This window comes from Coenobita brevimanus, chromosome 76, assembly GCF_032717465.1.
Source record: "Coenobita brevimanus isolate Jiangsu-jjx chromosome 76, ASM3271746v2, whole genome shotgun sequence".
Taxonomy (NCBI): Eukaryota; Metazoa; Arthropoda; class Malacostraca; order Decapoda; family Coenobitidae; genus Coenobita; species Coenobita brevimanus.
The window spans coordinates 12221382-12247226 of NC_137029.1; the positions used below are offsets into that span (position 1 = coordinate 12221382).

General features: G+C 41.9%; 1 protein-coding gene across 1 annotated transcript in view; it reads right to left on the bottom strand.

The window, feature by feature from the left end:
- Positions 1-25845, bottom strand: part of LOC145408276 (lactadherin-like) — a gene marked incomplete at its 5' end in the record, with an annotated part of 466139 nt that overhangs the window by 401456 nt on the left and 38838 nt on the right. Inside the window, one exon of the mRNA XM_080279043.1 lies at positions 1947-2069. Within this exon, the coding sequence (XP_080135169.1) occupies positions 1947-2069 (123 nt within the window). The remainder of the gene's footprint in view (positions 1-1946; positions 2070-25845) is intronic.

Genomic DNA, 25845 nt, shown 5'->3' on the forward strand with positions numbered 1-25845 from the left:
GAGCTTTTACAAACTGAATGTGTTCAATGCAGAATTCATGGACCCCCTTCACTATTAACTATTTCCCTCCATGCTGAATAAAGATATCATGATTGAAAGTAGAGACTTAAAACGACATCTGAAGGGACCATGGGATACTTTATTACCTCCGCCAAAGAGGTTATGTTTTTGCCGGCGTTTGTTTGTCTTCTGTCGGTTACCAATTTTGCTCAAAAAATTATGAATGGATTTTGATGAAATTTTGTGGAAGAGTGAGCCATGAGCCAAAGAAGAATGATTACATTTGGGGGCGAATCCGGATCCTGAGTAACCCGCACAATCCAAAATTTCTCAATGAATTTCAATGAAATTTTGTAGAAATGTGGGCCATGGACCAAGAAAGAACTGATTATATTTGGGGGCGCATCCGGATTCTGTATCCACGGATTCTGATCCAGATCCTTTTAAACGGCAATGGCATTGGCGGAGATATACGCTCTCTCAGCGCTTTCTAGTTGGAAACTGAATTTACTATGATAAGCACCAGTCACTGGGTCGTCATCCTGGAAACCATTTACTTGTAGAATCACTCATGTTGCTCATTCTTCCTGCTCATTCATACCGTCTGTTCAGCTGTTTATCATCACTCTGATACCAGCACAAAACACAACTCACGAACAAACTCATCAGCCTTCAGTATAATGCCGCCCCTCAGAACGGAATACACTTTCTTGCTAACACATAAGCAACACAAACAAACCAGTCTGTACTTAGTGTAATGCTGCCCTTACTGTAACATAGCCCTTTCATACTACAACACACTTACTCCCTGTATCTCTTTAAAAAAAAATCCACCACCCTCTAACTGTAATGTCGCCACTCATTCCACATCACACTACTTCATACTCCTCACAAACAACATAGACATTTCTTAAGCAGAGGTTCAACAAAAGATCTCTAAGAGCTTTTGGTTGGAGTTGCCGGATTTCTGCAGTAAGATGGATTAATGTCTCATTGAGCTACACTGAGTTTTCGGAAACAACAATACTTTAGCCTGTACAACAATACTTTAGCCTCTAACCCATTTATTCACTCACAATCATTCTATTGCTCTTCCACCGGTCCATTCTGACCACCCATCCACTCCTCTGTCAATTCCTCTCGCCACTTAACTTGCCTGCTCGGTTGTTCGTGCTTACCTACTTAACCACAATACCCTTTCACTCTTTCATAACCACATAAAGTATCATCTATCCATGCATCCATCCTGACCGTCCATCGTCACTTATTTCCAGAGCCTAACAACATGACCTGTATCTAACACTGGCATCACTGTTTTTGCTGACCAGTAATCAATCGAATTTTCAGAACAAAGGCATGCCATCTGAGGACTGATTCAGATCCACCCGTCGTACCCGTCAACACAAGATGCCGAAATGACTGGCTGCATCCCTGTCCGTGGGCACTGTTAATGGAGGAAACTCATGGTTGAGCCTTTCACTTTGGTGGGGTAAGTTTTGTTCTATTCTTGCTACTACCTGACAATTATATTCAGCTATCGGGAAACTTTTCGAACTGGAGCAGTACAAAAATTCCTCTACTGACCCCTTCACTGCGAGAGTTCCTTTCTAAGCTAAATAAAACCGTCTGACAGTATCAAGAATTAACCACGTGAATCTGGGTGATGTCCATTTTTGTTTATTCTTGTTCTTACCCGATGATTTTATTCAATTTAGAAAAACCCTTTTGAAAGGTAGGGGTTTGTTAAAGATGTAACTAACCTCTCTAGTTAAAAAAAAAAATATCCTAAGCTGAATGAAATTGTTAGGAAATGCCGAGAATAAAACGAAAACGACGTTCCGGGTCTCAGAGGATTAAAAGAAACCATGTCATAGGTCTGGAGGGGTCAAAAACTCCAGGACAACATCTCTCTTATGCTCTTCCACCTCATCCACTCGTGCACTGACCTTCTTGTTGTTGTACATGTCCCTCGCATAGTGCCAGTGGTAGGCGTCGATGGAGTAGGAGAGCTGGAAGGACTCTACCCACTCTGTGTCGTCGCCCTTCCCCTGCGTCAGTAGTCCCGTAACCTGGGGAGTATAGAAATGAGAGTGGTTAGTGGGAACAGAACTGGAGGCGAGGAGGGGGTTGAAGGAAAGAGATATAGTGATGGATAAGGGAGTGATGGTAGGGATGATGGAGTCACCGGTGAGGGAGGGAAGTGTGAGGGAGTGATGATGGAGAGGAAGTCGTGGGTGTGGAAGAAATGATGGGTGGAATAATGAGGAAGAAGTGATGGATGAAAAAGTAATGAGTGGGGAAGGCGTGATGGGTGGAAAATAAGTGATGGGTGGAGGAACTGTGTTCGATGGAGTAGGAAGTGATCGATGGGTAAATGAGGGAGAAAGGGGAGGGATACAGTCATTAGTGGAAAAATTGAAGGGAAGAGTGATGGGAGAAGCCGGAGTGGAGAAGGAGGGAGATGTGATGGTTGGAAAAATGAAGGAAAATGAGGGAGTGGAGATGAAACGAGAGGGGAAGGATTAAGGAAGGAGACAGAAAAGGGATGATGGGTGGAGAAAGGAGGGAGAGGGAGTGATGGAAGGCGAATGGAGAGACAGAGATGAGTGAAGGAGATGGGCTATCATCATCATCATCCTCATCATTTTCCCGACCCTATGTTTCGCTTATACATGCTGTGGATAATATTTAAAGTAAAAGCCAAAGCATTCGCTCACGAATGCGTATCGCTCGTCATCACTACAAAACTGTATCAGTAATTCTCTGGCAGTCGGGGGGCATATCATCGCAACTCCACCAAAATGGAAAATAAGGTCTTACGATTTCGCTGTTTACTCCTACCAAGTTAAAAATCACACTAGTTGAACAGGATGTTTTTTCTTCCAAAATCCTCTGACACATCGGAGGTATATCATCGCAGCTTCTCCAAAATCATTAACAAACAAGCCATATATCTCGGGATACTGCCCACAAAGTTTGGATACAATATGCCCTCCTGATTTGGAGACACTGGGAACGAAAACACACACACACACACACACACACACACACACACACACACACACACACACACACACACACACACACACACACACTCGCAAAGATGCAGGCGGTTACATTTTCGCCTCGCTAGGCGAGCGATAAATGTGAAAAAGGTATCTTAAAAGAAGAATTATCTACAGAGAGAATGTACCAATATATTTGAAAAAAAAAAAAATCGGAGAATAATAAAGAACTGGAAAAGGGCGGTATAGAGAAAAAGCAGCAGCAGCAGTAGTAGTAGTAGTAGTAGTAGCAGTAGTAGTGGCCGTGGTAATGGTGGTGGTGGTGACAAGTTAAACGACAGTGGCGGCGAAAGCAGTGGCGGTGGAGGTGGCAGTGGTGATAACAGCGGTGTATACGGAGGCGGTGGCCGTGTTAGTAGTAGCTGTAGTAGTAGTTCGTTTGGGTTTTGATGTCTCTCTGGTGCTTGCACTACCGGATTGACAATACCAAGACCTCCAAGTATTGGTAGTAGTGTCAGCAGGGTTCTCTCATATGGATTCTAGCCCTTTGTCAGGGATAGAACTTAGGTTCCCGTAACTGCCTCCTCCAAAAGTGAAGTAGAGATATGAATAACAGAGAAGATGATGCGAACATAGATAAAGTGGGAATAGCTGAGACAAGTAAAGAGGAGCAGAGGTATGATTAACAGAGGAAGAGGGTGAGAACATCGATCAAGAGGGTGTAAGTGAGAAAGGACGAAAGAAGCGAAGGACAAGAAAGAAGGAACAAAGAAAAAACGTCTGAGGGAAAAAGAGAGACCAAAGTGAAAGTAGAAAGAAACAGTAATAGTCAACTTTTGCTGATGGAAAAAAGTTAATGCCATCCAAATTATCTACGTACTTTACTCAATAGCTTAAGTAGTGGTATTGGTGCGTGTTGTTGCCTAGGGTTCATCTGAAACTTGAGCCCTGTAAACTGCAGACTGAAGCTGCCCTCATCTTCCAGTTCACCAAGAGATAGGCAGGGAGTTGAGGGACGTTTATATAACCTGGCGGAGGAGTCACTCAGTTATATCGGTGCCACCAAGTGAAGGCGTCTGTAAATTAGGAGTGATGTAGAGCCACTCAGGTCTGACTAAAGGGGGGGAAGGAGGGCATCCTCCTATGGACAACCAAACAACAGTTGTTTGTTTATGTCTATCCAGCACCAGAGTCTGCTACACAACCACTTTTAAAGCAGCAACACTTCCACCTGTTGATCCACCTCTACGTTGACTTGTAAACCAACAACACTATCAGTTCATGACTTCTTTGCCCTGTAGAATAACAAACCCTCAGCTAGCTTACCTCCACTCAGACCTGTGGGCGTCAGCTACAACGAATATGTGTTAAGTAAGGTGTAATTTAATCATATTCATTTAACAAAGGAATCAGTGTCTGCGAGTTCTAGACCACTGACTCTTCATTGGTCTTTCACCTGTCCTGAATTCGTCTAGAAGAATGTATATGTAGTAGTAATAGTAGCTGCAACATCCAGCTCATCTCAGTGTGAACCTGCTCTACTGCAGGCTAACCTTGCCCCTCTCCTGCAGCCCACCATCTTCCTTTCTGGGAAATAAGGAGTTGAAAGACTTTTGTATAAACAGACAGCTACATTGTCCATTTGTGTCAGTGTCATCATATGAAGGCGCCCATCTCCAGCATATGTAATAATATTAGACGGAGTGTACTAGTATAAAGGTAACACTACCAGCGGTACCGTACCATAAGAAGCACACGGACAGCCAGAAGATACCATTAAAAAGGTATTTGGTAACGAGACTCAAACTCAACAAAGCTATTCACTACTAAAAATTTTTTTTTTTTTTTTTTTTTTTTTTTTTTTTTTTTCAGTATTAAGACAAGAAACGAACTGATATAAATGATGGACGATTTAGCACCCCATGGTTTTCTGATGACATCATCCTTTTCTGTGAAACGAGAGCAGAAGTACATTGACTCAAAAGTAGGCTTCATTCTTAACCTGCAGAAAAAAAAGGTGTGCTTAATATCGTTAACAGTCACTTCCAACAAGAACAGAAGATGAAATGCTATAAAGGAATTAAGACTACAGGTTATATTTCTGCACCCACTAGCGATTTTGTAAGGAGTTATATATGTGCTGCGGTTCGGCTTTTCTGTCTGTCAGTCTGTTTGCAGCATTATGAACATTTTTTACAAAAAAACTGCACCAAGTTTGGAATAAGAATGAGAACCATCAGAGGAACGAATGGTTAATTTTTGGCCAAAAAGGTCATTGGTCAGGGGCAGGATCAATTTAAAGAATTTCTATCCAGTTCTGGCCAGTCTTGGAGGAAGGATTAAATGGCAGAAAAGGGTGAATTAATTCAGCTCTGAGAAAAATCAGAGATAAAGGTCACCAGGCAAGGTCAAAGGTCCGGCCCTGTAGTTCAGATAGATCAAAAGTCAAGGCCATAAGGTAAGATGAACATGCACACCTTTGGGCCAGATTCAAGTCAACCTTCTTGGATAGGCTGAATGTCAGATAAGAATGAAGTAGTTCGATTTTGAGAGAATCGAACATAGGTCACGAGCACAGGATAGAATCAAAGATTTGGGCGCATGATCACTTGGCATCTGTCGTGTCCGAGCATGCTGCTCATCAGATTCGATGTATCTTGGTGTATACTTCTAGAAACAATGTAACACGCTAGAAACAATAGATCATAAGAGGGGAAGGTGTTCTAGTTCATTACGTCTATACGAATATTCTCCAACACTTTTAATTACCATGCTTCAAAACCACCTGTGCCCACTGACTGTGCAAATGGGCTTCGGCCTATTGAACGGCGCGGGTGTTGCACACTCCGAATATTTCTTCTTGTTAGGATAAGTAGTTAATACAATCTTGGTTACTTGCAACGAAATTAAGCGAAGTATATCAAGGGGATGGAAGGGTTTTATTTTGTGTATGGGAGCAACATGTTCTTATCTTCTTTTTTATTCTTCGTGTTCTTTTTCTTAAAGGAAGTTTTGAAAAAAAGTCATCGCTCTTCCCAAACTAGCCAACCTACAATGCCCACTTTCACAGATCGACTTACCTTTGCCCCACCGCATTGTTATTTATCATCACTCCAAACCATACGACCCGTCCCTCTCCATTCACCCCACCCTTCTTCAAAACTCTAACACGGAGCTACTGAAAGAAACACTGTTCTCATCGTCTATTCCACGCCTCGTACAACGCCAATCTTCATTAGATATGCTCCTTCTGCCATGTCCCACCACCCAACACCACATTAGTCAGTCCCACTCACCCCATCCGCTCTTTTCAGATCACCTAGCCCATTTGTTCCTCTTTCACCTACGAACCTACCTACACCATCCATTTGCATAGCACTTACTTCTCTCTATATGCTCCACTACCCACTACCTACCCAGCCCATCCCCCTCACTGTCATTAACCACTCCAAACATTTCAGATCTGATGAGACACCATTAAAATAATTGCCTCGATTACCAAGCGACCTATGTTATTCATATTCAAATGGCGTACACATTTCATCTTCACTCTCTACCCAGCATTATCTAAGCCGATCCACCCCATGCCACCTACTCCTTTCTACCTACCCCTTCATATTTCATGCTGTCCTTCCTTTGACTTACACATTACTGTCCTACCTTCTCCTGAAAGAATTGCAGTGTCATATCTCAGAAAGACATTGCACCGATTGGGCTGACTTTGCCACAGACGTACAGTATATTGGTATAATGTGAATCGATCTTTATTGACTTGGTAGGTCTAAAAAAAAAATGAAAAAGCTATTAACTAATCAGCTTCTTAGTCATAATATGACTGAAGTAGAAAAAAAAAATACAAGAATGAATCTTTAGGCACTTAAGTAATCTGATTCCTCGTGACTGTATGTAACAGCCGTGAATAGACCTAACTGAATAACAGTGGCTCTATTAAGCTGTAAACTGGCCTAAGTGGGGATTAACGGATGTAACCGAGCTGACTAGATCTAACTGGACTTAATATACACTGAGCTGACCTAAATGACATGAATGGGTCTAACTAGATAATATTGGCTCTGAATAGCTTCATCCCCATCCTCCAAAAAATGAAGTAACATGGCTGAGCCTGAATGGATGTGAATGAAGTGGCTAAACCTAACTTGATCCGTATCATTCTGAGCAGATCTGTGCTTGCCTGACTGACTGAATGGAACTGAATGACCCGAATGGGTCTAACTGGACCTGAGGTCACCGCATTGAGTCTGAATGACGCTGAACTGATACAAGATGAGCTGACTTTGACATGAATGGATGTGAATTATTTGAATGACATGAAAGGAGCTAACTGGACCTGAGTGTTCTGACATGATGGGGGCTAGCTAGTATTCGTGCGGGCCTAATTGAACCTTGATTTGCCTAACTGGACGTGAATAACCCTGAACGAACCTGAAACTGATCTGAATGTGCATAAATGAATCTAAATTACTTGAATGGGCCACAGCGGATCTGACAGGTCCTAGATGGACCTTGGCTCAGTCTGACATTCTTGGTCATAATGAAAAATTATAGGTAATTTTGACTATTTCCCTGACTGATAGCCACGGCGGCACGACTTATATCAGCGGTTGGAGAACGAAATTGTCTACCTATCTATCCATATCCAGACGCCTTAATCGTGGCTCAGTGTGTTAGAACGCTCCGCGCTGACCGAAGGGTTGGAGGATCGAATCCACCCAAGGGTCATTGGTAGACATCAGGAAGGGCATCCGGTCATAAAATGCTACACGCTCCAATCCAAAGTCCTCTACCCAGGGGCAACGCCTTAGCCCTTCGGGGATACCTGCCGTAAAATCAAAAAATATTAAAAAAAAAAAAAAATACACAGATAGATTGACTGACAGTCTTCTTGTTAACTTGGGTTTTAAAGCACTTTTCCCGTAATTACTTATTTTTTATGTTACGCCTTATTTTTCTCTTGTATGTATATATCTCTCCATCTCAATACTGATTGCCTGAATAAAATACAGGAATAAGTATTAATTTATCGTCAACCGACAAGAATGAAGCCTATAGAGCACAACAAATTCCTTGGTAAACAACCTGAAGGATACTCAGAGGGGAAAGAAAATAGTTATATCAGGCATGACATACATGGTTATGGTGAGCTTTGCGAATCCGGTGTACACAGAGAAGCAAAAGATAGTATTATGACCAACGCAACAACAACAACAACAAAACAGATGGGCATGGGCAGGTCAAGGTTGCTTTACAAGAGGTTCCCTAACAGGTGGTAAGCCATAGTCACAGAATTCCAATAAGCGATGTAATGAGAGAAAAAGGTGTGAAGAGAATCATGTAGAGGGATGCAGTGATAGTGTCAGAAGTTCTGTTGCCTCTCTTGGTTCTTTCTCCATGAACTTTGTACGCAAGTCCCGCGAATCTGCAGAGCAGACACAGATGACTTTACCTAGACACAACGTTGTTGTTTCATATTCAAGAAACTAATTTTCGACGTCCATGGAGAGGAAAACAAGAGAAGTGGTTGGACTTTTGTTGCCGACAGGACGTAAAATCGATCCCTTGGAACGAAATAGTCCAACAACCAGTAAATCAGTTTGGAGAAAGTTAGGAAATTGTTCGTCCTGCAGTGCTCGGACACGGGGTAATTATTATGATTGCAAGCCATATCAACGGTAAGTTTTTTAAAATCACATACGCCTCTATCTCCGAGTCATTTGCATTACATTTTCTAAGACAGAATGTCTTAGTTAATTATGTCGACTACGTTAGGGTCATTAGGGCAGATATTCAATTTTTGTTGCCTCTCAATCTTCCCACAGACTTCGACACGCAACCGTCGAATTTACTCTCTACAGCCCTATTTCAGCTCTAGGTACGAACAGATTGGGGTCTAGGATATTTACTATCAGTTTCAAAGATAACAACAACACTCAGTTCCTACCACCTCGCAGTCTGAATCACCTGTACGACACTGATTCAGCTCCATCACAGTGTCTGAGTCAGCTCCACCACACTGAACTACCTCCAGCACACAGTCAGCTCTATCATACTCGATCAGCTGTTATACACAGAGCCAGCTCCAACACACTGTCTATGCTCCACCATACTGAGTCAGCTGTAACACACTGAGTTAGTTCCATCACAGTACATAGCCTCTGTCATTGAGTTGTCTACGGGCCGTATTCTGGTACAGTTAGGAAGCTTACTGACACCTCGTCCTTATCGATTTATTCTGATTCTGCTCATTTACTCTTTTCCTGTATGTATTCATGCATTCTATGTTGGCATTAGAAAGATATAAGAACCATGAAAGAGGATATCAATGAGTAGTTTCGGAAATAAAGAGTTAAGGAAGAGGTGCTAGGGAGCTTCCTTAGCCGACGAGAATAGGGCCCAGTGTCGTGTTCTATGTGATTATGAAGATTTCGTAGCACCTCTTCCACCGCGATTTATTTAACCTATTCCATCTTTGTATCCTCTTCCGTACCATTTATACGAATCACGTTGAAATTAAAAAGTTATCAGCGACGTAGAAAACTGGGATTAATAAGCAATATAATTCGTTAAGAAAGGCCTTCTAAAACATAACAACTAGAATACGTCCCTAAATCCCAAACATGAGATAATACATTTTCCAGCATCATCAACAGAATCTTAATCTTTTGACGGTGATGGGAAACCTGAGACAGGTTTCGTAGCTAGGTATTTATCATTGGGAGGGCACCTGGGGGGGCACAGCTGGCTATGGGGGGGCACTTGATGAGCCGAACAAGCCCATACAGCTGGGGTATTTTGGTGAGGACATACTTTCACTTACAGCGCCAACCCCCCCCCCCTTGCATATTATGCATTCTGACCAATATCAAGAGTATATCTGATGCAGTATAGACTATGGATAGTTATATTTTATTCTAGGAGTAAGATCAGATGTGTGGTGAGTACTGTAGGGTATTATCCAGTAGCTGTTGGAGAAAGAAATAAAAAGTTATGACCAAAAATGAAATTCATATATTACCACTTAAACAAAATGTAAATAACATAAATGATACTGAAAATAAAAGAAGAATTCTGAATTTTTGAAGTAGCAGGCAAAGCAATAATCTCTGTCATTGAGAACGTGCGAATACCTCATTTTAGCAAAATTCTTCTGTTCTTGTGGTTCTCAGCAAACTTATCAACAAATAATTATAAATCAAGGCTTTTAACTCGCCTGCTTTCAATCGACAGCACAGCAAGCATACCTAATCTCTCATTACCCATTGTATTTCCTCAGTGTAGTTTTGATTAATTTCTGAGCAGAGAAGCTTCTCTCTGCTGAAGCTGATGACACAGGTAATACTATAGAGATTTTAGACAGTCAGTAGAGTTCAGGAAATGCCTCCTCACGTGTACCAAGAATTCTCACAAAATCTAGCAGTGATTTGGGCTTCTCATTGTCACTTAAATCCTTATAGCGTCTTTCTAACATGCGTTTTGTAGAGTGCAGCTCATGGCTAAGATCTTCCTCATTAGCACGAAATGCATGAGTAAGTCCAGACATTTTCTCAAAAGATAAGAACTCAGCACTTTGTGCGTTCAGTCCCTGTACTGCTTTCATAAGTTCACATGCTTCATTACTGAAGCGCCTTGTCATTTCTGTTAACATATGATCTAGAATAGGATAGAAGAAGTTAATTCGTGTTGAATCTTTAACCCGCCCCATCTCGACGTTTTCTGGGCAGTGTACGCCCCAGTCCCGACATTTTTGGACCTTTTTTGGGGGGGCTCAAACATCCGCTTTTGGTGAGAAACATCGAAAATTCATAGAGAAATCGCTCACCTGAGGTTTAAAATACTCGATTTAGGTACGAGTACTTCCTTACCTGACTGGGTTTTCTAACAGGCTGGCACCAAAGAAAACGAGTTCTATAGGAGGGTAACTATTTTATCCACTCATAAACAGTATTTATTTATTTACTTGGTACGAATTTATATGTAGTACAAGAGTATATTGGTTTTCAAACAGTAATATAGGCATTATAAGCATTGTTTCACTCACTAACTCATCACCATTCATGACCTTTTTTTTCCCACATTACCTGATCATCATTTCTGACTGTTTCTTCCTCTAATGCTATGTAAACTTTGTCCTCCACATTGTCATTGATTGGGGAATCACTCTGGCCCTGAATGTCTTTATTGGCAAGGTCACTGGTAACAGGTAAATTGCCGAGACAATGGCGTGCAGGGGGGTGGGGAGAGGTTATGCGGTGTAAGGCATTGTCCCTGCTTGGCATCTTGTAGAGGAATAGAGGAAGGTGTCCCGTGTATACGTGCCAAAAATCACTCGCGAAATCACTCGCAAAATTGAAAATTGTGCAAATTAGGGACCTTGCAATGTTGCCGCGTTAATTCACGTCGCCAGGACATGAGTGCACATCATGTGCGGCCGTTAATTCACGTCGCCGGGATGGCGCGGGTTAACACTGAAATCAGAGTGTGTGCTCCCTGACTGTTTTCCAATAGAATCAGTAACAACAAATTCCTGCAATTGTGTAGACAGTTTTCGTTTCCTTGATGATCTACATTCTGAAGTATCAAAACCATGAGCTGCAGAGTTTTTCTCAACTTCATCCCACAAAGCATCAAAAGAGGCTGGGTCTGACCGCATCTCTTCAAGGTTGGCTCTTACAGTTTCAATTAATTCTACAGGTCAAGGTTGGCTGATTGTAGCAAATTTGATAACTGATTTATTTTACCAAGAATATGTGTCATAATGACTAGCTTCATAACAAACCGAGCATCTGTTTGACCTAAAAGTCCTCTTGCATCAATAGCTCTATCAGCATTGCAGTCATTTGCTAAACCTTCTAGAACACGCACAATGGCATGCAGTCTCTCTTTCATTACTTTGCAAGTATCATACCTGGATGCCCATCTGGTATCTGAAAGTTGTTTTAGTTCTCTAGTTTGCTCACTGGAATACAGTTCCTTATGCACATCCAACCATTTTGCATGGATATAAGATCCACTGATGAATACATACAGTTTTTCCAGTAACGAGAAGATTTGACAACATCTATAAGAACAAAGTTTAGACGATGGGCATGACAGTGTACATAGAAAACAAATGGTGCCTCTTGCTTTATGCGTGCTGCCACTCCTGTGTGTTTGCCATTCATCACTGAGGAACCATCATAGCCTTGACCCACTAAATTGGCCCTGAAATCAATTCCATGACTTTTCAGAACACCAAGTATTTCATCTGTTAGTGCTTTTGCATCTAGCTTAAAAGCAACTTTAAAGTCCAAGAAACTTTCATACACATTATCATTGTAAAAAATACCTATTTATGAGTGATAACTGTTCTGTCTTTGATACATCCTTTGTTTCATCAACTATAATGGAGAAAAATTTAGCTTCCCTTATTTCATACACAATTTCTGTCCTTATCATCTCAGCTAGAATGGAAATTTTTCATTTTGTATCTCTGGACATGTGTACTTAGCATTTTTTGGTCCACCTTCTAACCGATCTTTTACAATTGGATCATGGACAGCTACTAACTCTAAAATCTGCCTAACATTGCCAGGATTGTCACTTTCTTCTCCTTCTCTATGCCCTCTTTGAGCCAGTTTCTGGGTACAAGTCACCAAAATTACCTGCTCCAGTGACTTAATGTAGTGGCGATTTTCTTTTATTATTTTTTTGAAATTATCTCCCATTAACTGGCTCACACAGGTGTTATGATCTTTCATTGTTTTGTATTCACTCCAAGCAACCATTGCATCACCATGATACAGTAGGCTGCATGAATATGTTTAGCAATTGCTCCTGTCTTTCCACGTTCCAGCTTCTGTACCCTGCAGAGGTGATTTTTTTTTTTTTTTTTTTTTTTTTTTTTATGCGAGGAAGAAGGAACCAAAGGCCATGAGCCTGCAGTAACAGTTCCCTCCAAGAGAAAAACAAAATACAATAGAGAGCCAAATTCAAGATCCGATTATTTTGAGATGCCTGGACACACTGCGTTTGAAAGACTGGAGATCATAGGCAGCAGGAAATACAGACAGAGGGAGACAGTTCCAGAGCTGACCTGTTGCATGAATGAAAGACTGGGAGTAACGGTTAACTCTTGCATTAGAGAGTTGGACAGAAAAGGGATGAGAGTTTGCTGCCAGACGGGTGCTACGCGCCCGTCGTAGAGGTGGAGGAATGCAAGCAGACAGTTCAGAGGAGCAGTGACCATTAAAGTAGCGATAGAAAAGAGATAAAGATGCAACAGTGCGGCGAAGAGACAGAGGTTGAAGGGAGTCAGTAAGAGGAGGAGAGTTAATGAGACGAAAAGCCTTTGACTCCACCCTATTGAGAAGAGCTGTATGTGGGGAGCCTCCCCACACATGAGAGTTGTACTCCACACAGGGGCGGATAAAACCCCTGTATAGAGTCAACAATTGTGCAGGGGTAAAGAAAGAGCGGAGTCGGCTTAGCACACCCAATCTCTTGGAAGCAGATTTTACAAGAGATGTAATATGATCTTTCCAAGATAAGTCCTGAGTAAATGAAACCCCAAGCATGTTCAAGGATGATGCAGGATTAAGCTGAATATTATTAAACATTAGTGGGTATACCTGTGGAAGATTTTGTCGGGTTGATAGGTGTAAGAACTGAGTCTTAGAAGCATTAAAGACAACCATATTATTTTTACCCCAGTCAGAGATATGAGCCAAGTCAGACATTAGGTGTGCCATAGCCTCATCCCTTGTTTCTTGAAGTAACTGTTGAGATGGGCGTTGCGGGAACCGAATGGAAAGGTGAAGGGTGGAGTCATCAGCGTATGAGTGGATAGGGTTAGATGTACAGCTTAAAAGATCATTGATGAATAAAAGGAAGAGAGTTGGTGATAGGACAGAGCCCTGAGGAACACCACTGTTGATAGATCTAGGAGAAGAACGATGGCCGTCTATGACAGCAGCTATAGAACGACCAGAAAGGAAGCTAGCGATGAAGGTACAGATAGAAGGATAGAAACCGTAGGAGGGCAGTTTGGAAATTAAAGATTTATGCCAGACTCGATCGAAAGCCTTTGAGATGTCAAGTGCAATGGCAAAGCTTTCGCCAAAGTCCCGAAAGGAGGATGACCAGGAGTCTGGAAGGTAGGTGAGAAGATCGCCAGTGGAGCGTCCCTGACGGAACCCATACTGACGATCGGAAAGAAGGTTGTGATAGGAAAGATGCCTTAAAATTTTTTTATTAAGAATTGACTCGAAAACTTTTGAAATACAGGACGTTAAAGCAATTGGACGATAGTTGGAGGGTTGGGAGTGGTCACCCTTCTTTGGGACTGGCTGAATGAGAGCAAACTTCCAGCAAGAAGGAAAGGTACAAGTTGACAGACAAAGGCGAAATAGTTTGCCTAGGCAGGGTGTAAGCACAGAAGCACAGTTTTTGAGAACAACAGGAGGGACCCCATCAGGCCCATATGCCTTGTTAGTACTGAGGCCAGTAATGGCAGAAAATACATCAACTGAAGAAATTTTAATGTCAGCCATGAGGAAGTCAGAAGGGGGAAGTGATGGAGGAACAGCACCGGAATCGTCTAAGGTGGAATCGGAGGAGAAAGTCTGTGCGAAGAGATCTGCTTTATCAGTAGAAGAAATAGCTACAGAACCATCAGAGTAGAAAAGAGGAGGGAAGGATGATGAGGTAAAGTTGTTAGAAAGATTTTTGGCAAGGTGCCAGAAGGAGCGGGAAGAATTCGAGTTGGAGAGTTGAGAGCATTTAGTATGGATGAAATTATTTTTAGTAGAGCGAAGAACAGACTTAGCACGATTCCGGGCAGAAACGTAAAGATTATGTGATTCAGGGGTGGGTTGGCTCCGGTACCTTTTGTAGGCCTTCTCCTTGTTGCGGACAGCATTAGAACAAGCGTGATTAAACCAAGGCTTTCTTGCGTTAGTCAAAGGATATGAGAAAGGAATGTATGCTTCCATGCCCGAGAGAATAACCTCCGTAATGCGCAAGGCACACTCAGATGGCTCACGGCCATGGAAGCAATAATTATTCCAGGGAAAATCAAAGAAGTACTGCCTGAGGGCCTCCCAGTCCGCAGCTCCAAAATGCCAGAGACGACGTTTCCCTGGAGGGTCCGCAGGCCGTACTGGAGCGATAGGACAGGTTAAGGTAATAAGGTTGTGATCGGAGGAGCCCAACGGAGAGAAAAGATTAACAGAGTAAGCAGAAGGATTAGTTGTGAGGAAGAGGTCAAGTATGTTGGAGCTCTCTCCAAGGCGGTCAGGGATACGGGTAGGGTGCTGTACAAGCTGCTCTAGGTCATTAAGGATAGAAAAGATGTAGGCTTGTTCACCAGGTGGATCCGTGAAAGGAGAGGAGAGCCAAAGGTGGTGGTGAACATTGAAATCTCCAAGAATGGAGATTTCAGAGAAAGGAGAAATGGACAGAATGTGTTCCATCGTAGAAGTAAGATAGTCGAAGAATTTTTGATAGTCAGTAGAATTAGGGGATAAGTAAACAGCACAGATATATTTAGTCAGAGAATGACAGGAAAGCCGAAGCCAGAGAGTGGAGAATTCAGAAGAATCAAGTTCAGGAACACGAGAGCAAGATAAGTCGTTGCGTATGTATACACAACAGCCACCTTTGGCTTTGAAATGAGTATAGAGAAAGTAGGAGGATACAGAAAAGGGTTTGCTGTCAGTTGCCTCAGACAGCTGAGTCTCCGTTAGAAAAAGAAGGTGAGGTTTAGAGGAGGAGAGGTGGTGCTCAACAGAGCGAAAGTTAGATGAAAGGCCGCGAATGTTGCAGAAATGAAGAAGAAGAGAGTCAGACAGTGGTTCCAGGCACCTCGAGTCGTCACCGGGAGAGGGGCAGATGGCGGGGGCATTTATGGTCCCCCCCCCTGGGGACTCCGAGGCTAGGTGAATTGACGCCATTTTGGTAAATTTTGAATAGGAAGTGTAGTGTGTACTGTGCATGTAGTTTGGTGAAGATAGATAGAGAAATTTGTACTGGAGAGCATGCTGGCCTACTCTCTGTGTAACTGAGACACTGAAAAAGTTCAGCAAAGGGGGATGGTCAGGAACTAGTCCTGAGGGCTGATGAAACGGGAGCTCCAGCACTCCCTGTCATCAGCTTTCCATCCACCTCGGGAGTACTGCCCTGCTCGACTGGTGCTACAGTCTACTCCACATGAATGATTTTTCAACATTTAAATTAGGTGATGCAAACTGTCGACAAGCAAAACAAAATATACTATCTGTACTTTGAGAATATTCCAGCCAGGGAAATTTTTCATACCACTCCTGGCGGAAGGAGCTGTGTTTCTTTCCAAATAAAGTTTGAGGATATCTGTCAAGTTTAGGTTGTGATGGGCCCAACGATGGAGTAGCTGATATATCAGTTGGTACTGCTGATGTTGAACCGCCTCTGTCAGATTCTGGGTTGTGCTGGCGTATTCAATGTTTTTATCATTTTTACTTGTGTCACTTTCTGTGAAAGTGGTTGGAACTTGGATCACTGGTACACTCTTCACCATCAGAAATAGATTCGTCTGAACTTTCCGAACCACTTTTTTCTACTTTTTCTGCTGTCTTTCTTCCAACCATCTCATCTCCCACGCTCAACTTAAAGTAATCCTGGATTTCTTTTTTTTGGAAGTCATTTTGCAGTTCGTGAAACAGGTGAAACAATCAGGTCTCAGGTGGTCTGTAACAAAAAGAAGAATAAAATGTATGTCAACATCTCGTTCTCATCGGCGTTTCGTTTTCACCAACTTGAAGTGACTAGTCAGGCATGATTAACGACCGTGACTTCTGACTTCTGAACGCGACTATATGTTATTGGAAAATATAAACTCGAAATATTAGTTTATTTTTAACATTCAGTACCTGAAAGTAAAGATGATATGAATCAGGGCTGGGTGAGATGAGAGAGCCGGGATGGACGCTACCATGAAAGGCCACAAGCGATCAATCACTGACTCTGTTTTTGTTTGTCCAGAATACGTAAAAGAAGGGGACACGTACACACAGACGGCATAATAGAAAACTTGTAAGGTGGGTAACTGGTGTAATTTGGTTATGTTCGTTGGTGTTAAGAGTGATTAATAGTAAGCATAAGCATTTAACTCGGAGGCATGTTTCTTTCTTTCAAACGGAGGAAAAATATGTATTGTATTTGAGGCCGAGGGAAAATCATCAGTAGAAATTATTTTTAATACTCCATGCATGCTCACTCAGTCCTAGTGGGACACGGTTCCCACGCCACACCGAAAACATAGCAGTCAGGTTACCTGACTGCTATGTTTTCGGTATTTTCTGTTTTATTCATCAAAGAAGTGTCCTCTCATCGTCTATATTTTAAGGATTAACCCACTGATTATTATGTATTTATAAACCATTATTGCTACCGCCACCCGATTTTGTTCATTTCGGGAGATTTTTCGAACTGGAGGAGTTAGATATGCGCTAGCTTTAATTAATCCCTTCAATACTGGAGGTCTATCCTAAGTAAGATTTATATATAAAAAATGTACGTCATCAGTTTATTCATGTTAACAGCAGTCTGCTCCAACCCTCCTATGATGACACAAATCTCAACAATTTCATTTTTGTCACACCCAGATAATTATTTTCACTTAGGAGTTGCATACCGTCGTCCAAAATTTACGACAAGCGTTTCTTGGAATCGAACAAAGTCTGCTTTCATTTACAGGGAACTGATACAAAAAGTGGGTACAAGGTGATGAGAAACCAGACCGATAAACAACATGGAGGACAGGGCACGTGATGGTCAAGTGGTTAGAAAAGTTATCTGCTGCTTGAAAGAACCCGAGGCATGTTCGATCTCAAGCTGGAACGGGGAAGAGCCGCGTGAGTTTAATTTCGTTCAAACAGACTATGATCCTCTACAAAAATCGATCAATCAATCAATCAATAAAACATCGTATATTATACCTCTGCTAATACCATCACACCAATCCTAAATGAGAAAGTCTTAGCATGCACTCAATATGGAAAGTGGGTATTAGGGCAAAAATATTATGGGAGGTGATTATTAGCGCTAATGTGGTGACATGTGAAGTTGAGTAGCAAGTTCGATGACGGGTATGCTTCAGGATATGGGATGTCCTGATTATGTGCAGAGTAAAAGCAACGATACTACATGATACTACACAGTTTGCCATTCATCTCAACGCAAACACTTCCAAGAATCCGGAGAAGTTAGTCTGGTTTCGCAAAGAATGAATGCAAAAAAATGAGACCGAGGCCAGTAGAACAAGGAGTTGTGGGACCACCTAGTTAATGGCATAGGAGAGAGAGAGAGACAGACAGACAGACAGACAGAGACACAGAGATGGGGAGGACATAGACAGACAGAGACAGACAGACAGACAGACTGAGACAGAGACAGAAACAGACAAGCAGAGAGAGGAGGAGGACATAGACAGACAGACAGACAGACTGACTGACCAGCTGACTGACTGACACAGACAAGCAGAAAGACTGATAGAAAAACTAAAAGACAGACAGACAGAGACACAGAAAAACAGACAGACAAACATACAGAGGCAAAAAGGCGGACAGACAGGCACATAGACAGACGAACAGACACGTAAAAACTGACACACAGACATACAGACTGATGACAAGAGTCGGATCCATTAAAAAATATAAGCTCAGTTTATTATTAAGCAAGACTTTTTCTAGAATCCGAAAAAAAAAAAACTGGTTTCATCAACAAGAAACTAAGGCAAAAAAAAAAATAAATGGAGACAAGGGATAGCGATAAGGTGAAGAGATAACAGGGAGATTAGCAACAGAGAGAGAGAGAGAGAGAGAGAGAGAGAGAGAGAGAGAGAGAGAACATAAGAACATAAGAAGAGAGGATAACTGCAGAAGGCCGGTTGGCCCATGCTAGGCAGCTCCTAGAAGAGTAACTGAACTACTAGAATGAGATAAGGATAGCAAAGAAGAAGGCTCTCCCCCGCCCTCCAAACCCTCCAGCCGAAGCCGGCAGGAAAAAGTCAGAAAGAACACCACGCCGTATAGAAAAACTGGCGTGGACACCCCACAGGAAAGTGTGAAAGGAGAACAGAGACTATCATAGTGAAACCTGAAAAGAAAATTAGAGAGAGAGAGAGAGAGAGAGAGACTACAAAAAAAGATGCAAACAGCAACGAAACTACGATTATTGTTCCTTTCGAGGATGTTTTTTTTTTTTTTTTTTTCTGCAGGTTTTAACTAACATAACTATTCTGCGAGGCAACGATAAGGACAGGAAGTCAGGAAGGCTTCCCTCAAGCCACCAAACCCCCCGGCCAAGGACAGCAAGATAATAGTTTGCAGCACAGAAAAGCTATCATGGATGTTACATAGAAGATGGAAAAATCATACTGATTTAACCTGAAAGGGAAAATACATTTTGTCAATATTACGTATATGTTGATATTCTGTGGTTATTCCCTCCATGTCAACTAATGTAAGAAATAAGCAGAAATCTGTTACTTAGAAGTACCGTAAATATGCTAAGCTAGGTATTACACACAAGCACTTAACCGATCAGTTATTAAATGTTTACCAAACTGAGAAGCAGCTTATTCAATATATCTACAACTTCTTTAAAGAAGTGCATAGCTTCATGTGATCACAAACGGTTGCAAAAATTTCATGACCGCATGTCTGTAAAATTTGACAGATCTGCTATATATTTTTTAGAGCTTCTATAGTTTTGCCGCCTTCAGACAGCTCTGTTCACCATAAAGAAGCTTCTTATCGTCTTAAGACTGACCCACTAAAGACTTTTTTTTTTTTTTGCCCTCCACCTGACAAAGTCAGAGGCAAGTGTAGTTATCACTGGAATCCATACATGTCCGACCGTATAGCTGGGCGTCAGGGCGGCTGAACGGACGTAGAGATTTTGTTTCTGGGCCAGAACTCAGAAAGTATTCACTATAGAGTCATGAAATTTCACATACTTAAGTATTACAGTGAACTAGTGCGTTTTGATAGGTAGAATGCTGTCTTAAGTACTTTTTTAATAATGATTTTTTTCTTTAGATCAGAGATTTCCATGTGACCTATGCCAGGAATTTGAAGGGCCCAGGTTATGTGTCCTCAAGGCGTCCTCATTACACCCACCTTTAAAAGAAAAGATTGGGGGGCGGGGAGATGAGGGCCATTATGCGCTTGGTTAGGTGTGAAGGGAGATGGGGGTTATGTGCTTCGTCAGATGGAGGGTTGCAACAGTGTAACGTTGCCTATGTTTTATCTATCATGCAATACGAGCAGCAGCTGTGCCTCTCTCTCTCTCTCTCTCTCTCTCTCTCTCTCTCGTGTGTGTGTGTGTGTGTGTGTGTGTGTGTGTGTGTGTGTGTGTGTGTGTGTGTGTGTGTGTGTGTGTGCGCGTGTGTGTGTGTGTGCGCGTGTGTGTGTGCGTGTGTGTGTGTGTGTGTGTGTGTGTGTGTGTGTGTGTGTGTGCGTGTGTGTGTGTGCGTGTGTGTGTGTGCGTGTGTGTGTGTGTGTGTGTGTGTGTGTGTGTGTGTGTGTGTGTGTGTGATCCGTAGGGAGTGTGCCGAGAGACGGATTTATGTGCTCGTATTTTCTTAGTGCTACCATAAGATGATCATATTCGGATCTGGACTTTGTGAACTGGAGGAATTAAATGCAGTCAACCTTTCATTAACCCCATCACCACGAAAACTCTATTCTGACCTAAATATAATGGTTCGGTAGTAGCCAGAATACTATATCAAATCAAATCTCATCGGACTGAAAGGTTTAATAACAATCCCCCTAGTCCTCTCGTTACAGTCAGACAATATTCTTCAGCTTATGAATACCCTTCGGCTGTCTACAAAGCTCATAAAAGGCTTTTCTCATAATCAAATGACGTGTAGTTCCATTAACGAGGAAATGAGAAAAAAAAAAAAAAACATGAACGCAGGGCAGTGGGACAAGGTGATGACAAACCAGGTCGGTAAATAACACAGGAGAAGGAGATGGGGGATGAGGTGGTTGGACAGTTACATATCTGCTGTGTGGCAGGAAAATAGAGAACATTCTTTTTACGTGAATTTCATTAAAACAAACTTTCCTGATTTTTCTAAAGACCCACCGATATAATGAAAAAAAAAAATCCGCAATAACCATTATAACAGTACTAAATGAAAATATCCTAATTTGCATTCAGTGAAGAAGGTGAGCATTAGAGTCGAAAGGGTGACATATATATGTGTGTGGAGGGTAGGATAAATTCTGTGCCTCAGGGAACGAACTGTCATGTCTATGTCCAGAGTTGCATAAAAAAAAAAAAAAATCAGTTTAATCTTAAGCAACACTTTTCCTGGAAACGGACGAAGAGTTTTTTTTTTTTTTTTTTCATTAATATGCAATTAAGACAAAAAAAATACAGAAGTCACTGGAACAAGATGATGAGACACCAGCTAGTTAACAACAAAGGAGAGAGAGAGAGAGAGGAAAAATCGGAAATAGTAATAATAGCCATAGTCGTCTCCGTTACAACATCCTTAAAATGACCATTAAGCCCGCTGCTATTTGCTTTCCTTTGTACTCCTTTGTACTCTTTTGTAAGGCCAAAATGATTATGGGAAGTCACATCTACCTTGTAAGAGGCAACAGGTGGTCAGTTAGGAACACAGAATGACAACAAAGAGATGAAGTGAGAGGATGGGTCAGGCTGCTAAACACATGGAGCGATGAAGTGCACCTGACTAGGTCCTGTCGCCTCTCCTGCTTCACCCTCTCCACGAGCTTTGAAAACAAGTCTTCTGCAGCAGTCAACACTGATGACTCTTCGGCCACAGACCAGATTCATCAGAGTCGTTTGCTTTGGATTCAGTAGCTTAATTTTCGAAGTTCATGGAGAAGATAGCAGGAGAGATGAAATGATTCTTTTGCTGCAGACTGTACATAAAGTAAAGGCCCTAGGATGGAACAGACTAACAACCTGTAAATAAGAGTGAAGATGGTTGGGCAATACGTTCGCCTTTCAGTGGGCTGAAAAGAGTTCTGTTTATGTTTAAAGTGTGTCATGTAAAGAGCAGCTGTTCTGTTATGCATGCCCCTCAAACACACTGACACCACAGCTACAATGGTTAACTATGAGGGTTTAGAGCACTGCCTATGGACTACATTAGGGTCATTAAGGCAGACATTAAATTATTGCTACGGCACAGCCATCCCTCAGACCACGACCCCCGACCGTCGTTGTTTGTACTCCAGATCCTCATTTAAGTTCCAGCTACGAATAGGTTAAGGTCAAGGATATATACTCTTAGTTCTGAGTCAACGGCACCTTTCGGTCTCTACCACCACACAGTCTGAGTCAGTCGTACCACACTGAGCTAGCTCCTTCACACGAGTCACTTCCATCACACTGAGTCAGCTTCAGCACACTGAGTCAGATGTGCCACACTGGTAAGAGCCAACACACTGAGCTGTACCAAATACTCATTTCCACCACAGAACCCAAGTCTTACAACACCACATTCCTTGAACTAAGTGAAGTATCCTACTATCCATTTCATGGACCGTGTATCATGGTTTTTCTCTAATATCTTTCAAACTAATCAATTGATCGGTATGATACTTTGACACAGTGTACATGACACCTCCCGCTAATTTTTGGTAATATACGGCATTGCCAAATGGTGTTACTGAAGGCGTTTACTCTTGACGTTTAAAGGCAAAGTCGCGTGAGTCGCCAGACTAATCAACACAATCGAACGTCCGCTACCCCCCATCCCCTTCCTCTCCCTCCCTACCTCCCTCCCTCTCCCCCCTCTCCCTTCCCCCTCCTCATTTCCCCCCTCCCCCTCCTCACTTCCCCCCTCAACCCTCATTCCAGCTGGCCTTCCCGTGCCCCCCCCCCCTCTGTCCACTCTATCATGTTATAATGATTAGTATCGGGTATCATAAATACAGTATGTTGTTGTTTGTAGAGTCTGTGTTCATTTAATCATTGTTATTGTATGTCCTGAAGTTATATAAACGGGAGTTGACTAAAGAGCGTATGACCGTCACCTTATTCACCCAATATAATGTGCCTACTATCACGATCTCTTAATTCCTTTACCCCCCATATCGACGTGTTTACTACGAGCAGGTAAGATAAGGTATCCAAAATTAAATCACACAGTTTATACAGTACGGTATATAATCAACACAACATAACAGGGCCGTAATGGATTTATGAAATTCTCTCTCTCTCTCTCTCTCTCTCTCTCTCTCTCTCTCTCTCTCTCTCTCTCTCATAATAAATATCATAACAGGTTGGGAAAACTTAACCATTAGCCTATTATGGTCGTTAGGTCAGACCATGCTATATCCTTTTCATTAAGAACTTTCCAGTTATCTGCTACTACTGAATAATATAATGGTAAACGGTATTTTATTGCATATTGTATGTTACATACAGGTATTGGGGGGAATGCTGAGAGAAAGAGAGAGAGAGTGAAACAGTGAGACAGAGGGAGGGAGGGAGGTAGGGAGGGAGAGGAAGGAGATGGGGGGTAGCGGACGTTCGTTTGTGTAGATTAGCCCTGCACGGCTCACGCGACTTTGCCTTTAAACGTCAAGAGTAAACGCCTCCACTAACACCACTTGGCAATGCCGTATATTACCAAAAATTAGCGGGAGGTGTCATGTACACTGTGTCAAAGTATCATACCGATCAATTGATTAGTTTGAAAGATATTTGAGAAAAACCATGATACACGGTCCATGAAATGGATAGTAACTGGCAGTGAAGATTTTGTTGCAACTCTTTCCCAGCAATTTATTTTGCCTATTCCACCTTCATATCAGCTTGAAAGTCACATACGAAGTAAGTAAAATATAAAAGGATATCAGTGACGCCTTCTTTGCTAGAGGTCTATCCTAACTTTAAGTAAAACTGTCTAGTAAAAGCTAAATTGATGTCTGAAAAATGTACCCTACTGATAGCAATCTCTCCCTGCCCTGAGACGATAATACACATCATGAGTTGACCGTTACTCCCAGTCCTTCATTTAAGCAGCAGGTCAACTTTGGAACTGTCTCCCTCTGTCTGTATTTCCTTCTTCCTATGATCTCCAGCTAACGCGGTGTGTCCAGGCATCTCAAAATGAACAGATCTTGAATTTGGCTCTCTGTTGTAGTTTTTTTTTCCTTGGAATGAACGGTTTGCGGGCTCCTGGCCTTTGGTTCATTCTTCCTTGCATTAAATAAAAAATCTCGTTACAGCCAAACAACTATTTTCAGCTACGGAGTAGCCTATCGTTATCTAAAAAGCTCATAGAAAACTTGGAATCAAGCAATACCTGGTTTCATGATCGATGAAGTTGGGGGGAAAAATAAAATAAAATCTCTCAGGGCAGTGAGACAAGGTGATGAGTAATTGAGTGGGTAATAACGTAGTACAGAGAGGAGGTGATGGTCAAGTGGTTAGACAGGTTTTCTGCTCGGAATGGAGGTGAGTCAAATTCGATCCAGCCTGTGAACAAGAACATTCTCATTATCTGAATTCCGTAAAACCAGACTTGGTTGATCTTCCACATAACCCACAGGAACATCATTAAAAAGATCTCTTTAAATACCATCACCTTGGTCCTAAATAATGAAATCTTAAATAGCATTAATTATAGCAGGCGGGTATAGGTGCCTAAGGGGTGACATTAAGGTGTATAGCAGGTAAGCTGACTCATGCCTCAGGGAATGAACTGTCGTGCCAGTGGCCCAAGAAGCAAAAGATTAAAAATGTTAGTATAATTTAGGGCAAGACTTTCAATATAATCGGACGAAGCCTGGTTTCAATTACAAGCCACTGAGGGGAAAAATAAACACAAGGCAGAGGGTCAGGGTGACGAGTCACCAGCTAGTTAATAGAATAGGAGAGACAGACAGACAGACAGACAGACAGAGACAAAGACAAAGACAGAGACAAACACAGACAGATAAACAAAGACAGAGATAAACAAAGACAAACACACACACACATATACAGACAAAAAAAACAATCAAACAAACAAGAAGACGTAGACGAAGAGACAGAGTTGGTTACACACACACACACACACACACACACACACACACACACACACACACACGATCAATCAATACCCATCCAACCGAGGCTCTTCTTAGAACTGGGCGAAAGCTGGTTCCATTAACAAGGTAATGAGGCAAAAAAACAGGCACAGGGCAACAGGACAAGGAGACACCAGGTAGGTTAGAAACAGTGGAGAGAGAGAGAGAGAGAGAGACAGACAGACAGACAGACAGACAGACAAACAGACAGAGACAGAGACAGACAGACACACAGACAGACACACAGAGACAGACAGACACACAGACACACAGAGACAGACAGACACACAGACAGACACACAGACAGGCAGACAGATAAAGACAGAAACACATACATACAAAAATATTCAAGCAAGAATACATAGGCGAAGGGATAAATAGAGTTGGTCACACACACACACACACACAGATAAACAAGAAGCTTATCAGTGTGTATTGTACTAGACAAATTAAAACATGTTGGGATAAGAAGTGTGCTGCTACAACTTTTTCGTAGTTATCTTTGTAATAGACCGCAATCTGTTTTATTGTAATAATACTTCTTCGCAGTTTAATTCTATATCCAAAGTTGTACCACAAGGGTCAATTATAGAACCAATTATTTTTCTCATATACATAAATGATATAATAAATACTAGTTCTAATTTGCAGTTTATTATATATGCTGTTGATACCAATCTCTTATTAGCTGACAAAGATATTAATTCCTTATATTCAAACACAACTAAAGAATTAAATTT